Below are 18,090 nucleotides of genomic sequence, written 5' to 3'. Positions count from 1 at the left end.
TACCTTAGCTTAAAATTACACAAGCCCCTCCCCCCCCCCCCCCCGCTCCCTCCGCCCTCCCTCCTCCCAGATGAGGGACCTGAGACACAGTGGGGATGACACTCACGACCATGAAGGCTTACAATCAGAATATAAATAGGAACGCCCCTGAAAACATGCCAATCGAATTGTGAATTAGGCTCGACCCAAGCTGCCCGGTAAATACCAGAACCTGATATGATGTTTTCTTTGCCATTTTGTTAGGAATATACGGTAGAAACATCTATCTTTACAGCACATATAACAAGCTGCATTGAAAGGAATTCAAGTCTGAGATCTCGGCAAGCGTAGGAAGAAATTCAGCATCAAGCGGCATAACATTTTAGCCAATCAAAATTTATTTTGATGAATATGGCTACGAAGACACGAGGGAAGACACGCGAATACAAGAATGGTAGCCAGTTGGTTGACCAGTTATTGGCTTGCAAGGAACGTGAACGGACTCACACTGGAATGAAGGCGTATACGTGGAAGCATTGTAAAAAGCGCTTTAGCCATTCATCAAACTGCAAGAGACATGAAAGAACTCACACAGGAGTGAAACCGTATACATGCAAGTATTGTAAAATGTGCTTTAACCGATCATCAAATTGCAAGCGACATGAACGAACTCACACAGGAGAGAAGCCGTACCCTTGCAAGTATTGTAAAAAGTGCTTTAGCCTGTTATCATATTGCCAGCAACATGAAAGAATTCACACACGAGAGAAGCCGTATACATGCAAGTATTGTAAAAAGTGCTTTGGCCGGTTATCACATTGCCAGCAACATGAACGAATTCACACAGGAGAGAAGCCGTATACATGTAAGTATTGCAAAATGTGCTTTAGCCATTCGTTATATTGCAAGGTACATGAACGAACTCACACAGTAGAGAAGCCGTATACATGCAAGTATTGTAAAAAGTGCTTTAGCCAGTTATCACATTGCCAGCAACATGAAAGAATTCACACAGGAGAGAAGCCGTATAGATGCAAGCATTGTAAAATGTGCTTTAACCAATCATCAAATTGCAAGCAACATGAACGAACTCACACAGGTGAGAGGTCGTATACATGCAAGCATTGTAAAAAGAGCTTTACCCAGTTATCGAATTGCAAGAAACATGAGGGAACTCACACGGAAGCTAAAGTGAAGCCGTATACATGCAAGTATTGTAAAAGAGGATTTAGCCAGTCATCAAGTTGCAAGCGTCATGAAGGAAAACACGCAATAGACAGTTCTTTGAAACAAAATCAGCGTGATCAGGGCTTTAAACTAGTAAGACACTTTCAGGAGCCGAGAACTACTCACGGGTGCAAGGAATCTGGTATTTTGTTTTCTTCGACTGAAGAAAATTCAAGCCAAGTTGAAAGCCTGACCTGTTGGATTTGTCAGGAGGAATTTAGTAGCGAGGAATTTCTCATCAAACATTACGATGAGCATATGGCATGAAAACGACAGTTATGACGACCTTCTAACGCTTGAACCTGTTCACGAGATAATTTTTTCTGTTAAAATTCGTGCTTGGGGATTGTCGATATTTGTTTTCAGTTTGAAGCGCCATATTTCGGTAACAGTGACATGGTTAAGAAATATTGTAGCTATCCTATACCTGCAGCTAACGTAACTTCCAGAGAAGAAGTCTGGCAATTTTTTTTTTCTGTTTTTTGTTTGTTTGTTTGTTTGTTTGTTGGTTGGTTGGTTTGTTTGTTTGTTTTTTTTGTTTTGTTGCTGAAGAGAATCGATAAGTAGTCCATTAGTAACTATGCCTGTACTAAACGTTTTTGAAATTGTAATATTCTTAATGCACAAAGGTAAAGCTTCGCACTTAGCTTCACTTTCTTGTACTCCTCAAATGCTAATCATTCTGCCATAACGGTTGATCACTACTTCACCATTATACAAGGCCTGTTCGATTGTCTTCGCTACATCTCCTTCATGACACGGAAGATTACCTGCCCTATTTGTGGTGTGTGCGACGCTTACAGGGGTGATAAAGTATTTACCATTCCCGTCGAGGTTTGTCCGATGCGCCTCTAATCTTGCAAGTGCCTCGATTCGTGATGTTCACCTTTGTAACATGCCACCTAGTCTTTACCTCGTCTGGCACGCTTCCCGACAAGTGAGAGCGAAGCTTGGACAGGTTCCTTTCAACCATGTTACGAGCGCGGCCAGTATCACACCAATCAAACCACCCAGGACAGAAAAGAGACGCGCGTCTGTAATGGTGATGCTCATACAAGTTTTAATATTACTTACCTCGGTGGAAATTACCGGTGCGTTTGTTTTCTGTGCGACCTCTGTCTTTTCAGGGTTTCTGCAGCAAGCCATCTCTCTTGTCGTGGTCGCCAATGCTGCAGCGAATCCGATCGTTTATAGCTTTCAGAACATCGACATTCGAAAGAAACCGCGCAAACTGCTCACTAGATCTCGTCGCTTAGTATATATAAGTTATAAAATTGACCTCATTGCATTTAATAAACGCGTCAGTATAACCTCAACAAACGGTAATCATTGAATAATCTGTAAATTTGACCGACAATTAAAGAAATAAAATATTTCTATAGTAAATATTTTATATATAGGATTTTTATGCCCTTTCTCTGCTCTTGTATTGTTTTACTCAGAGAGCCTGGGACCGGCAGGGGAGATATTAGTACAATGCAGTCGACCCCCCTGTAAGGGTTTCGCGCAGATCACATTACCTACCAAGCCATAGGCTTGTCATTGCGTCCCTGTTAGTCTGCGGTGCAAGACGTGTTTTCGTACTCCCTGCTCCTCCCCAGGTCCTATTCACGGTTTTCCTTTCAAGTATGTTTTAATGTATGCATTTTTAGCGCCCACACCTTTACTGGGCCAAACTTCTTAAATTTGATGTTTGAATAAAAGCGGCTATGGGCCTTTGCTCATAGCCATATTAGCCCAGTCATTTGATGTGTTTTATAGTAGCCCAGTAAACAGAGCTCAGGCAAGGCAGCACTGGGGTGTGTTTTTTTGGGGTGGAGGAAAAGGGCATAAATGCGTGTTTTTTATCTTTTATTTCATGCTGAAGCGAATTAAACTTTCGGACCATGTTTTAGTTTTTGACAGGTCAGTACAAAATGCAGACTGTGGACTGCAAACCGGACACAAAATCCAATTTGCGGACTAAGTACAAAACACAGACTGAGAAGATATAAAGCCGTTTCTTCGTCTAACACGTGATAACATGCCGTCTCATAATTTACATTTAGGGATTAACACGTTATTTTTCTAAGCGGGAAATAATCATGTAGAGTAAGAATCTTGGAGCAAATTAAAGATTGTTAAGTTTCTTATATGCGCAATCTGTATTATGTGCAAAACTCAACCTGGTTTCATGTAGCTGACGCAAAGGGCGAGAAAACAAATTCGAGCGAGTCACGATTGGTTTTGGTTTTACTTCTGATTGGATGAAAAAGTGGCGGGAACTTTGTAAGCCAGTCGTGTAGCGTAGTTGATGCAAAACCAATCACTTTTCGACATCTAAATGAAAAGTGCAGGTAATTGGTTTGGTTTGGTTTTGGTTTTTGTGTAATACTCAGTTAAAATATGAACAAAGCTCATGACAATATTTATTTAACTCAGTCAAAATACTCTTCTTGTATATTTTACATGGTTTTCGAGTCAGTTCTGTACAACCTTATGTCAACATATTTACATCTAGGCAATAAATACCGGGAATGACATTAAAATTACTGTATCTGGCACACTCTAAGTAAGTACGCTACTTTACCAAGCTGAAGTTTAAGAAGGACTCAGCGATTTTCAGAGAAACACAAAGTGATATTAAGAAAAGAAAACGTTACAAAAAAAAAAAACAAAAAAAACACAAGAAACACTTTATAGGGTGTAAAGATAATAATCATGGTACGAGAAACGGCATTGTATGTGCCTTCAGAAAGTGAAAAACAAAACAAAACAAACAAACAAACAAACAACAATGCAGAAAATGCATGAACCACATCAGAATCTTCTTTTTTTTTTTTTGCTTAGAAAAGAGAAACTTTGCTTTGAACGAATGAAAAGTTATATACACAATCTAGTATCAACACGACAGTGCTTTCAAAAATGATCAAACGTCGGATTTTTCGAAGCTATTTTTCTTTCGCCTTCACTGAGTTAGAGGCGGAATGCCTTTATTCTTTCAAACAGAATAAGTTAAAAACAAGCGTGTAAAATTAAGTCTGGTTCACTATACAGGAAAGCTAAAATTAATTGTGCACTGTTGCATATAGAAAGCTATGTATTTTATACACACGATGTCAACGTAGCAAATAGCTATAAACAGCATTTTTCTTGGACAAGTGGATATTTTCTCGTGGTGACCTGCCGTTTCTTCTTACACGCATTTTGTACACATTCCGTATAGAGTTTGCATGGTTTGACAGTGTAAGCTTTAGATATAACCGTAGGTCATTTCATCCTGCAGCCTAGCCACTACATCAAGATCAAAGGAGCCAGCCTACGATGTAAAAATAATAATAATAAATAATAATAATAATAATAATAATAATACCAATAAAATAGAAAAGTATCGATATTTTAGTTTGAGGATCTTGAATCCTTACAGTGATCTTTGCTAAGATCTACATGTAATTACAAGATCTCATAAGATGTCATTACATGTGTCTCCTAAGACCTTTGTAAGGTCCTCTACGGATCTTTAAAAGACCTTTAATTGATGAAGTTTGGCAGCTCTTTAAATTAAAGATTTCACAAAAAATATCCTTAAAAGATCATCTTGCAAGGATTTTCACCAGAAACAGTGGACGACCTGTCAGTCATTCCGTGGAGGTGTGAGTGACTGGTAATTCCCCATTCATCATTTATTTCATCTGTTTCCCACCTCCTTCAATTCACTGTAGCCTGAAATACCAGTCATCTCCCAACCTGATCAATTAGGCTGAAGGCAGGAGATGAAGGACCTTTCAGGCTGTCACTACAGGAAAGAGGCATGTAACATGGCTAAGAAAAGTCCCAGTATACATTGTGACAACAAGCAGTTGTAACCTTTTTCAGCATACAAGTACACCTACCCTTGAATACCAGTGCTTCGCCTGCTCTCTATTTTGTTCCACTCCTAATCCATGATGTAAACAGCGGCCATAAACAAAACATCCTAGGGCGATTCCTTTAGCCACATAGCGAGGCAGACAGTCAGTTTCAAGAGCAAGGCCTTGTATGTCCTCTTGCTCTCCAACACTGCAAGCATGGAATTGGAAAATATAAAAAAAAAAAAAATTAAAATGAGGAAAACCTGTTCATTAAAAGGACAGGCAAGGATTCTATCACAAACAAACAAATAATCAACTAGATGATGTAAAGTCTGGGTGCAGTTTAGTCTGCCTGCAGTACAGACATTCTTACTGAGCAAGTGCTGGATACACATATTTTTATTTTCCCTAACTGGCAGTCATCTTGGAGTTGCAAAACATGGAGGGTTGGGACAGAAAAACATGTAGGGTGTTTTTCCTTCCCCCTCCCATCCTCTGTCACTCTTCAATCAGCCTCACTCTTGCTCCCTAGGAACATTTTTTCTTCCTCCCTTAAGTCTCTCCTGTAGTTGATCACCCAATTAAAATGTCCATGTTTGCTATTGATAAATAACCTCAGCCCCGCAATTGGGGCTATTCAATCTGTTGTAAAATCCAGCCAACTGGTGATCACAGATGACCACGAGGCACTGAGAAGCAGGGGGGTAATTTGTTAATCATCGGTATGATGACAGACTGAATTAGAAAATGTTAAACAAAGCAATGCAGGCTGCTTTCCCTTGGCCTTTTTTCAAAAAGTGTCCTTATCTTTATCATGTAAGCTCAAATTGGGCTTCTTTATCTTAATAGCCAGTATATGCAATGTATATTCAAGAATTCATTTGAAATGTCTAGTTCCAAAAAATATCCATACCTTACCCACATAAGGGATTTTTTCCAAGACCCCCCCCCCCCTCCTGCCCCCCCAACCCCTCTGGAAATTCCAATTAAGCTTCAGACATTTCCTTCAATTTTTTTTGTCCAACAGAGCTCCCCACCCCCCCAGGAAATTCCAATCCATTCTGTGGGGGAGTATGGATGTTTTCTGGAACTGCCCAATATTAAGTAAGCTTGAAATCAAGCAAAACAGGGAATTAAAAATTTAAAAGTATGATGTAAATATTCATTGAGGCTTTAAAGGAAATGATTAGGCATCAGTTACCTTTTTGCCACATCAGCAGCCTTGTTTAACAGTTTTCTTCTGTAATAATGAACAGCTAAGTTACCCTGGGCATAGACATTTCCTCTAGCAGCTGCTTCCTTCAGACACTTAAAAGCTGCTTCACCATCTCGCCGAACACCAATGCCATGCTCAAACATCACACCTAATGCACCTGAAAATGAGAACAAATTCCAGTGATGAAGGTTATGGACTAGTTTCATGTATCCCATTGGCCACCATAGGGACTTTGAAAATTATGTTGGTTTAAAAATATAAGAAAAAAAAGCTGTTTGAATGGATCTAAAGGATCTAATTAAGGATTGACACAGTCATGTCTCAATACTGCCAGCATTTCCATCATTGGCGTAGCCAGGTTACTACAGTTTTCACAGAGTGACTAGGGGAATTGCTATTCCCCCATCTGCCACCTGCCACTGAATGGGATGCTAGTCTGTTGCGGGGTGCTCAACACAATAGCGAGGTTGCTCTACCAATTGACTAGTATCCATTTATACTTCTCCATTAGCACTGACACTTGTTTGATACCGTACCACTTGTAATAAGAAAAAAATAACATGAATGTTTGCCATTAAGTCAAAGGCTACAGGAGCAAAGTTCACCCTTTCGATTTCCTTAGTGTACTTGAAAATATAATGTTATTCAAAATTATGTAGTTTCTACATGTATGTACACATATTGTACCTTGTGACTCTAGGCTTCCATTTCCAGTGGCTTCCTGATGCCAAAAGTATGCCTAGAGAAAATAAAACAGCATCACTATTACTAGTGAACATTTCCTTCTCAGAAAGGGCAATGTTTCAATCACATTAAAGATCATCGCAATTGTCTACCCAACTCAGGCGGTTACAAAAAGAAGGCCAGGAAAAAAAAATGAGATTGAACATCAAAAATAAACAAGTGCATGTACATGTAATTCCAGGATATATAATAATATTAGCTGCAGCTGCATCATTGAGACTTAATAGTTGGTGCAGAAAAAGTTAAAGAAAAACCAACCTTTTGCAAGTCAAAGGACTCTTCATCAGGTTGTGAGTAGAACAAACCCAAGACAGTTTGCGCCTTAATGCTCCCACTTGGTTCGCCATCCTGTGCAGCAGCAAGGAACCACCTCTCTGCCTCCTTGTCAGACTGTTTGACACCAAATCCTTCATAGTAAGCCCTGCCGACATTATACTGGGCAAATGGAATCAGGTGTGCTGCATCAGGATTGGCAGATTCTGCTATTTCTTTGAGATGTTCAAATCCTTTTACCTGAAGAGAACACAAGATTGAAACATTGAAAAGAATACCATATTTCCTGGAACCAGTCAGGGCTTGAAAAAAACTTAAATTCTGGCTTGCCCTTTGGACAAGCAGCTCTCAAATTTTGCTTGCCTTGGGCAAGTCTTTGTTTACTTTTTTTATTTAGTTGGCAGATGACTTGCCTGGGCCCTTGCCCATTGGGGAAGTAAGACTGAAAAGTTACTTGCCCAGCAAGAAAATCTACTTGTTCCGGATGACCGAACAGCACTCTTTTTGAGCCCTGAGCAGTGCATTGATATTTTATTCCAGGATAGCGGCTCAGCACGGAAATACCAGTTGACAAAATGAGCAGGAGGGGGTAGGGGGAGTTAGCCATGGTTCCGCACTTCTAGTTTTCTAGCAGTCAGTGTAAAATGAAAACTGCAGAGTGTAGACGGGGGGTAAAATGCAGACAAACCCAGGGACAGACTGCAGCCAGTCTGCAGACTGCATTGATCAGGAGTTAACTGCAGACTGATGCATGTACATGCACACTTTTTACCTGAATCGCATTATCATTTCAATCACTGAGAGCTAACCATAAACAGGCTAACCACAGCATTATTTAGGCTAACCCGAGTGATATTCAGGCTGACCTGAGTGATATTCAGGCTAACTGGAGAACAGAATTTCACTGCGATTGGCCTGAATAATCCTGTTTACGGTCAGTAATCGATAGTGAAGTCTACACTTTACCCCTGGTCCGTCTAGCTTAGTATAAAAGACATTTTGTTATTACGCTAGTGCCGTGTATTAAGGCCGGGATTTACACTTCAATTCAGAGTTGATTTTGAAATTGCAGCTTTGGGGCGACAAAAATTGCATTAAGTTTTTTAAACGGATCTTTAAAAAATTATTCAGCTTCCAGAAGTTTTCAGAATAAGCTTAAAGTTCTAAGCTTGCAAAATAATAAGGTTACCGGGTTGGCGTTTGTTCCAATTCCATCATAGTACATCACACCAAGTTGGTATTTTGCTTGAAAATCTGTGCTCTTGATTCTTTCAAATGCAACCAGAGCTTTGTCGTAAATTTCCCGCTCAAAGTAGAACTGTCCCAGTTGAAATTTGGCGAGACTATCACCACCTTTAGAACGCTCGATTAAAATTTCTTCCAGAAGTTCTTCTGATAGCTCTTCTTCGTCTCCTTCTTGCACTGCACCCATAGAAAACGGTCTTGTGTTAGGGAGCTTTTCAGCGCTTAGCTTACGATCGCTAAGGGGTCCGACAGGACAAGAGAAAGGCCGTATTTCTAGAGCTTCTTCGTCCGCCATCTTGGACGTAAGTTGAGCAATCACTGTTGCCATAGTGACGATGGTCGTACGAGCTGGTAAAATAATTCTATTGGGGGAGGGGTCGTACGGGAGGAATTAAAAAATTTCCATCCCATTCCAGCGCGGCCTTTGAGTGCCAGTAGCCATTGATCGGAGAAATCAAGCAGTTTTATAATGACTGAGCTATTTTGTACAAATATTAAAGGCAAGGGATCGCAAACAAAAATGCTGCTATTTGATCAGACAACAATAAAAATAGAATAACAATGAAACAAGGCTGATTACTACGAAGACAACTTAACGGGACATCGACCTGGTAGAGTCCAAACTGACAGTTTCAGTAAGGTATGGCAGCCAAAAAAATAGAGCAACAAACAAGAAAGGCCAATTTCATTTAATAGACCTTTTATGAGCTGTAAAAACCAAACCGCTGCTAGGAAAGGGTTGCTCTGTACGGGAATCGCAATCCTTCTCTTTGCTAACCCTAACCCGAGCTCCTATCCCGAGGGACAAAAACGCCTCTAATCTCTAATTTCTTGGTGTTCCCGAGAGCTATCCGGTGGGAATAGTCGATCCCCAAAGGAAATGTTTCCTGTAATCAAACAGTTTCAGATCGCGTAGATATCAACAAGTGGATAAGTGCACGGAAACAAAACACGTCCAGAAATGGTGAAAATCTTTGTCCCAGAATGTTTATGTTTATGTTTATGTTTATGTTTATGTTTCTTCATGGCGTTAACTTAATTACACTAAAACACAAAATAATAAATTCGTATTAAAGGAAAGGCCAAGGGATAACCTTTGAAAGAGTTCAGGACTCCCCGAATTGGTTAGAAGTACATATTATATCAAAGTAATTGACTAAGGGTTTAACAAGTAAAACTATGTACGACTGGCGTTATAGTAGTTAGTAGTCATAACTCCATGAAAACCTCTTAGCTCCAGCGTTAAAGATACTCACATTCGTAGTAGTATGAGTTTCTATTGGAAAAAGATTCCAAGTATCCGATCGATATTCTGTGGAAAAAACTGTATTTCAACACATTTGTCCTCACACATTTATTTTTTAAAATTAAAGTTGTTATTATGCCTAAGGGAGTAACGATCCCCTTTTGAATAAAACTCTTTATACTCTAATTATCCTGAAACGATTATAAAATATTTTGTAACTAACCTTAATAAACACAAACACTGCATCAGGAGCGCGCATATCAGGATACAGCGAGCGTTACATCATCTGATAAAGAAACTACAGCGGTGAATAAACAAAACAATAAAACAAAGTTGAAAGAGATGCCTTCGAGTGGCTCTTGCAAAAATTACAAAATCTTTTAAAATAGCTTACTAGCCCCTAGTGTTTCATCATACCTACAGGCACGTACGCCTAAAATACTTCTACAGATTTCACGAATCATACATAATGAACATACTCCAGTGCAATTAGCAGAACGTTTCAAAATATACATATAGGAACGGACATCAACATTGTCTTCCCCTTGAGAATAAGAATATATATATTAGATCAGCCAGCAATCTTCCCTTCATCAAGGACGTATGATTAGCGGTCGTAAGGGTCATCATTCTTTAGGATGAATTTGGTAGCTCTTCTCTGTATCTTTTCATACCTTCCAATATTTCGTTTAGTATAGGGAGACCACACTACACTTCTACAGAGTTTGAACGAACCAGAGTGAGCATCACGATGAAGAGTTCGCAAATTAAAGGCTTTGGGTCGTCTAAGCCTCTGCAAAATCGTTTTATTAATCCTAGCATTTGATTTTCTTTGGAAACAATTTTATAGAAATGGGAGTTCCATGATATGTGGTCATTGGAGATAATTTCCAAATCTTATTCTTGGTTGTTCTCCTTATTATACATTGTAGTCACCATCTGTCTTTTCATTGGCTAAAACCCTACAATTAATTCTGGGAAACAGCGCAACCTACAGATTATTCACTAATCTGCTAGCAAATTAGTGATTAATCCGTAGGTTGCGCGCGCAATGCATGATTTCCAAGGGCAATGTCAAGTTCACGTAAGAACATGGCTTGTCGAAAATAAACTGTGTTCGGTGCGATAATGTGTTTGTCGTTATTTTCTTTAAAACAATGTATAATAAAACAACTATGAATTCGGTTTTTGTGATATCCGAAATAATCAAGGTCTCGGTTAGTGTTATCAGCCTCAGCCTTCGGCTTCGCCTGATAACACTTACCTCGACCTTGATTATTCCGGATATCACAAAAACCTCATCCCGGCCAATACTTGTTTATTTTACCCTTTTTAACAATGAACTCACATCTCTTAAGAGCCACCCTTTTACATTCTTGTGTACCCCGCTCCCGTTCCTTTGTACAGATCATTTTGGCGAATTGTACAGCGCCTAGAGCAGGCATGGATAGGCGCTATATAAATATTTATTTATTATTTATTATTATTTATTATTCCTCGCAAAAGAGACACATCATTGGATGCACTGTAAAGCACCTCATTGACATGCGATAAATCCCTTATTGAACAGGCTTGTTCGGTCAAGATGCCTGGGTATTAGCCAAGTAATTTTTTGCGTCGAAGCTGAGGCCCATGCAGTAGAGGTCCATAAACAAGTAAAAAAAGAACTTGGCTAATATCCAGCTATCTTAACTGACCTCACAATTGTTCATTAATAACCATCCATATTTACTTCTCTCAGTTAATTTTGTCCAAAATTTTAAACTTTGGCAATGAATGATCGGACAGAAAATAAAGTTGGTTATTTTCTCATCGGAGTGTCAAAAAATTTCGTTTTCCAATCAATCAATCAATCTTTATTTGTTTTTTTTTGTTTTGTTTTTTTTTTTTATTGCAATATCTTACATTACATTACATACAAAAATTACCTACTACTTACAATGTCAACGTAACTTACAATTTAACGATAATAACAAAACTTACAATACTAACATTATTTACGATTTTAATAACTTACATTACAATAATATCTTACATTACAATTTGTTAATATCTTTCATGTAACTGAGGGGTTAGCTAGAATAGGAGGCTTTCTCACATATTAATTTGTGACTTAGATTTATGTTTCTCAATTTTAATTTTGTTTGTCAACATCGCCAAGAAAGCATCGAAATAAAACTCTAAAACTCAATCTTTATTTGTACTTACTCTTGCTAAAGAAAAAAAATACAATTTCAATGAAAATATTAAAAGTAAAAATTAAAGTACTAGCTCCCTGGAATAACCCTAGGGGCTAAATATGGAAAAATATGAATTGTTTTTTTTACTTTTTTCGGGCCAACTCAATCAATCGCTGTTCGATCAACCGGGCGTTGGGCTAATACATAGGAACAAGCAATAAAATATAACACATATACAAGAACTGAAATGTTTATTTTCACATGCAAGCAGCAAACAATCACTCATAATTTCTTAAATAAAATACAATATAAGTTAAAATATGTTTTCAAGAACTTCTTTGTTTAATACAATATTTGCTCTACTTACAATAAAGCATATTGCTAACACTAATACATTTTTCCAGTACAAAAATGTTTTGATTCTGATACAATATTTTAAATATTAAATAGTGAAATCTGCTTATAAATTGAATGATCCGTTCTATTGTAAAACGCTTGTCCTATAAACTACATTGTATTAATGCTCATATATCGAAAGATACAAATATTATTTCTTATTTTCCTGTAACCTTTACTATAAAGGAACGTATAACACATGCAAAGCATGAAACACATTCATTGTCCATTAAATGAAGTACAAATTAGATAAAACGGTAGAGATGTTTCAGGTCAGCGGCGAGATCCCTGATCTTCGACAAAGTGGCCCAGCTGCGCAGCTTGTTAATTCCGCCTTGGTCACGCGATTCAATCTGAAAAAAATAATGAGACAGTGTCATTGTAAGTTGTGAGGAACTGCATATACTGATGTCATTAAGAAATAGATTGCAATGATAAATGTGGAGGTGCACTGGGAGTATGAAGCCCGGTAAGCTAAAGGAACTACGTCACGATTTGAACTGCGCATCTTCAAAAGTTTAACCCAAATTTCTCAAGTTCGCCGCTTGTAATCCATGTCAATCTTCTCCATCCTTAACCATCCTTGTTCCTTTATGGTTTATTATTATCCCTTTGGTGTTTTTCTATCTTATTAAACTATTATTTTCAGGTTTCTCTCAATTTGAAGGTAGTTTTGTACGTGGCCAAAATAACTCAAAAAACCGTGACTGAGCTCCTTAAAGGTGTGTATATCTTGTCTTGATATCAAAAATAGCAACATTGCTTATTTCCATTGCAATTGTGCTATTTGGACGTGATGTTATCACAGTACAGATTTAAGACAAATTTGGGTGCTTCTCAAATCAACTTTAAGTCCAAGTGGCACTCAGTGTTACTTCAAAAGAATCAATGAAAAGGTCAAGAGGTATTTACATGAAATAGAGTCGGTTGCTACTAAAATAATTGATAGACTCTCCTGGAGCACTTTCCTCTTTTAATCTTTCGGTGTACTCTGTTTAGAAAAACTGTTTCCAGAAAGAGAAAAGCGAAGTAGAAGAGTCGGTAGTTTTATCGACAAAATAACAATTAAGGTAGCCATACGTACGTACCTTGTAAGTTTTTACACGAGAGGACATCTCTCTTCTGGACCAATATTTTACAACTTGCGTTTGCTTTGCATCGGGGAACTTCCTGACATGCTATGAAAAAAGACAAAAAATCACAGCTTAGTTACAAGGGACAGAAGTGGAAGACGCAAACTAACAGGAGGAAAAGTTTGGGAGACCTGGAAATGTTGTGAACACAAGGAAAACTATTCACTGGATTTACAATAAATTAAATGAAAGATAAGCGCCATGAATGGACTTGGTTTAAGTCTAAGTCTACTAGGAATTGGTTCTCTTCTCATCTGTAGAACGAGCAGAAAGCGAAACTAGCAATGCTAGCTCGAAACCCAATATGCCACGATGACCTGACGTCACAAAATGGTGGAAACGAAATGCCTGGGCAGTAGGTAGGATGAAAATCGATGCGTTTGTGGTAACTTACCAGATATCGGGCCATTTCAAGTGTCGAGTTAAGGGCTACGGATACGTTCAAGAGTAACTTGGTCAGGTCAGGATCAGAGTTTAAACGTTCACTCTCGTCAAAGAGAGCGAGGTACGCTGGGTTGGTAAACTCCACCAATTGGCGGCAAATTGCTTCGGTGATGTTCTCAGGCTGAGAATAAAACAACAGAATATCGTTACTTTTCCCCGACAACAATTCCGTGAAGTTTTGGATAACCAGTTTTAAAACTATTTGTCATGTAGGTACAAATTATTTCTGACAATTTATCCCTCATCCTCTTATACTTATACGAATAAAATTTAGGAAAAATTATCTCTAATTGCTCCATATCGATCGATCAATCAATCATTTATTTTATTGTGCACTATTTGCAGAATTTTAAAATTTACATCAGTAGAATAAAATAACTAGGGGAAAAGAAATAAATGTTGCATATGGCTATGGAGAAAATTAAAAAAAAAAAAATAAGTGCCGATGAAAGAAATCTGCGCTGATTCTCTAATTGGTTGTGGCTTGGTTTAAAGATAATTTTCCCACCACAGTTACAATCAATCTATGATCACTACAATGCTCCCTGTCTCTTTATATAAGGCTATTACTTCGACATAGGTTTCCGTTTTGTTTGATTCACAGACGTAACAAGATGCCCCCTTCACCTTACGGAAAATAGGATAACGGTATAGGGTATAAGGTGACGGCGTTACGATGTAACGCTGTAACGCAACGCTGGGTCTTTTTTGTTTACACTCAATAGAACATTGCTTACCATTTGGCTCGCTACTGCCGCGAAGTTGTGCCTCAGTATACCAAGTACCAATAATGGCAGGTTGTTACGCCTGTCGCTGAAGTGGACGTCTTCCTGCATTAAACGAAAGAAAGAAAAATTTTAAAAAAGGATCTCTTCGCTTGGGGAAATCCCTATTTGTTATCCGCAAAGGCAAGCTTGCGGCGAAATTCAAAGCGTTCAATTTGCATGAGTATGATACGACAGCAATGTGTGGCTGAGATCTACTGTTGAAGATCCCCTGTCCTGGTATTTCAAGAGCTACAGTCAATTCCGGCAGGGAATTATCGACAATTTAACAATTATCCGCTCTCGAATATCAGTGAAAAGCTCATTTAGGGCGACTAAACTGTCACCTCACAGGTATATCAAACGCCAATAATTCAACTGTTTTGTTCGCGTGCTCATAAATACTTCATGAAGATGTTTTGGTTTTTAGAATTGCAGAAAAGCGTTGTCATTTTGTTATCATGGCTTACAGTGTATAATAACTCAGCCAATTAGATCGAGTATATGTATTCGTGTACTGATAGAAATCTTCTAATCGCTATAAGGCTCTTACACTAATTAGTCAAGTTTTATAGCTTAATGGTTCTAAAATTATAATTTATACTCGTACACAGCTCAGGAACAGTTCAGAACACGAGAAAATGTGTTAAGGAATATGTGAATAAAACGTTACTGAATGTTGCTACTTACATATTTTTTAACTGCCATTACTGCGCTTTCTCCCAGTCGCTCGGTCCAGTCCTCCAGCCAGCTAAGGACCTTGCGGTCTTGCGCCTGTTTTGCGGGTGCAGCGGAACATAGTAAAGTGAAGCTTAGGAGTGCAATGACGGAACAGTTTATAAATTCTTTAAAACCTGAAATTGAAAAAGATGAAGTTTTTAATTAGAATTCATGTAAATAGCACAAACCCAGGCTAATGTGGGAATGTTAACTATTTAACCATTTACATTATTCGCTCGCGATTTCCCTATCGCTTAATAAATTGACGAGGGTACAGCCAAGTCACTTATCACGCATAGAAATCGAGATCGGGTAATCGCATTGTTTCGGTGTAAATCTACTAGTCGCTCAAAATTTTATCTTAAGACAGACACTTCGAGAACCCAAAGTTGCGGCCACCATTTCGTTAACAAACGCACACTGGCATTGGTAGGCTACTCATCATCTACAACAGCCAATAAGAGAACGCTATACGTGATAGAACGCTAATAGATTTATTCTAAATAATAGATCGAAGGCAAGAAGGCAACACACGTTAGAAATTACAGTGTTCGTATGGGAATCGGATTATTTTCTTAAAATTTGAATTCTGAACACTTTATGAATAGCAGATACTAGGCAATTATTTTCCGTGAACTTGCCAGCCGCGTAAAAATCATAGACAAGTGTAGGGAAAGTTAGAACTCGACGGAACATTTTCTAACACAATTACTTCCTTCAAATTTGGTCAATGCTGTCACGGTCTTTTGCCAAGTATTGTAACTTTGGTATTCACAAATTGTTCAGAATTCAATTTAAAAAAAAAAATTGTTTGCCGTTGTATTCCCATACAAACACTGTAATTTCTGTGTCGTGTTGTCTTTCCGTCAAGATGGCTTCCAACTGAGACCATGATAAGGTCTATGGAAGTTTCGTTATAGTGTAAGAGAGCTAAAGAGGCTAGCCTACTTGAAAACAAATCACAACTGAAACAAAGTTCTTTTACAATAACTATCTAGTGAAGAAATCAGTGCACTCAAAGGCAAATAGAGAATGTTTTATACATACCCATTCTGGCCGATTCTTGAACTTGTGTGAGTGAAGTCTGTCTCTTTAATGAGCAGTTGAGTACTAATCGTTGATTGCTTTGTTGAACTGCCAGCTTCAATGCATGCGTCTTTTATAAGCAAGTGGACAAGCCCCAAACAATCATTTTTACTGATATACATTATGATCTTCCTTTAGATGTTCCCTTGGAACTTACGTGATTACAAGTAAAGATAAAATTAGCAGGTCATGAGGGGAAGCTAAATATCTGCAGAGTGAGGAAAAAAGAAAAGAATTTATTTTTCTGGGATAGCCCCGGCTATCGATTGCGTAATGTTCCGGCGACAGGAACTGTAAACTGGTCGATAATTTTACGGAGTTATGTTTCATTCAATCAGAATGTTATATTTCAAGAAACCGCCGTGAAGCTTATTAACCCCAATTATGGTCAATTCAGCTAGGCTGCTTCTTACATGTTGTTTTGTCTCTAGGTTGTTGGATGCTTTGCTAAAGACCTAAGGAAGTCCGACAATTTACAAGAGCTTAGCACAGCTCAATCTGCTTGCCTCTGAATTACTTTCTTGGAATCTACTTATTTTTTAATGTTGTAGATATATATCTCAAAGAATGTTTCTCCTGTATTTCAAGTTAAGAATAATACTGGGTGTGATTCAGGTCTTCCAGTTATTCCCCAAACCGTTTGCGCTATTTTAAAGACACATTAAAGTTGAAACGAGTTAAGCCTATTGTAACGCGATTATATGAACCCCTCGGCAGTCTCGTGTTCTCTCAGCTTAGTTTCGACCGGCTTTGTAGCTCGCAGAGAACTCCCTGAGGGAATCACGAATTACGGACACTGCTTGTAGAAAATTCCAGAGTTGTTGACTGAGAAACGTATTCGTAAACAAAGCTCTAAAGATCTCAGGACAGCATTTTTGAAGTGATGAAAAGTCAATACATAACATTTGAGTTTAGCCTTTTATCATTTCTCTTTTCCGAGAAAAATCGTCTAAAAATAGATTGTTCTCTAAGATTACCAGCGTTTTGTTACAGAACGTAAGAGCTTTGAACGTGTCACGTCACACTGTCGAGAGGTGACTCGAATAATGGAGATCAACTAGGACGTTCTTTAGCAAGCGCTGATAATTTTGGCCATCTACAAACCCATAGCAGATTTGTTATAACCATTTTGTTAATATTTCTTCAGCTTACAGTGAGAACTGTATGTGTAATATAATGTTTGCGACGATGGGCAGACATGCGAGCACGCAGCAGTTTCATTCCCTGATCGTCGACAAAGGAAATGTGACTGAAAGCGGTAGGAAACTTCATTGAGATTTGGCCAATCTCATTTGCCCGGTTCCATTGAGGGTTTCTTCTTGCAAACGAAAAGCTAACAGACACAATACACGAAATCATTCGGGTCATATTCTTGCCAAAGAAATACTAACTAAAGCAGTTTGACCTCAGGATCAAGCGAGATAATTCTCCTCTTCCTAGCTAATGTTTTTGTTTACATTTTTACTGCCAGCCACCTAATTATGGCATTTTAATTTATTGTATAGTCGTATTTCGTTTCATTTACTTCCTCTTTAAACACGCAAAATTAGCTTCTTTTGTTGTTTGATGAACGAACAAGGGTCTTTTTCCGACATATAATGCAAGAT

The 18,090-nt window shown here is 38.3% G+C and overlaps 2 protein-coding genes across 2 annotated transcripts; one reads left to right on the top strand and one right to left on the bottom strand.

Moving 5' to 3' along the window:
- The first annotated feature begins 377 nt into the window (after positions 1-377).
- On the top strand, positions 378-1,700 carry LOC145477810 (uncharacterized). The gene has a single exon (XM_081455650.1). The coding sequence runs from the start codon at positions 385-387 to the stop codon at positions 1,471-1,473; it is 1,089 nt and encodes a 362-aa protein (XP_081311776.1). The 5' UTR covers positions 378-384; the 3' UTR covers positions 1,474-1,700.
- A 1,897-nt stretch (positions 1,701-3,597) lies between these two features.
- LOC145477809 (LRP2-binding protein-like) lies at positions 3,598-9,302 on the bottom strand. Its single transcript, XM_081455649.1, has 6 exons — positions 8,459-9,302; positions 7,255-7,509; positions 6,940-6,991; positions 6,238-6,409; positions 5,079-5,244; positions 3,598-4,504 (listed from the first exon to the last, which is right to left on the bottom strand). Exons 1-6 carry the CDS (start codon positions 8,840-8,842, stop codon positions 4,439-4,441), a joined length of 1,095 nt encoding a protein of 364 aa, XP_081311775.1. The 5' UTR covers positions 8,843-9,302; the 3' UTR covers positions 3,598-4,438.
- Between the last annotated feature and the right edge of the window lie 8,788 nt (positions 9,303-18,090).

The sequence above is a fragment of the Orbicella franksi genome, chromosome 2 (assembly GCF_964199315.1).
Source record: "Orbicella franksi chromosome 2, jaOrbFran1.1, whole genome shotgun sequence".
NCBI classification, from domain to species: Eukaryota; Metazoa; Cnidaria; class Anthozoa; order Scleractinia; family Merulinidae; genus Orbicella; species Orbicella franksi.
The sequence above is the reverse complement of the archived record's forward strand: the minus strand, read 5'-3'. Positions and strand labels throughout refer to the sequence as shown.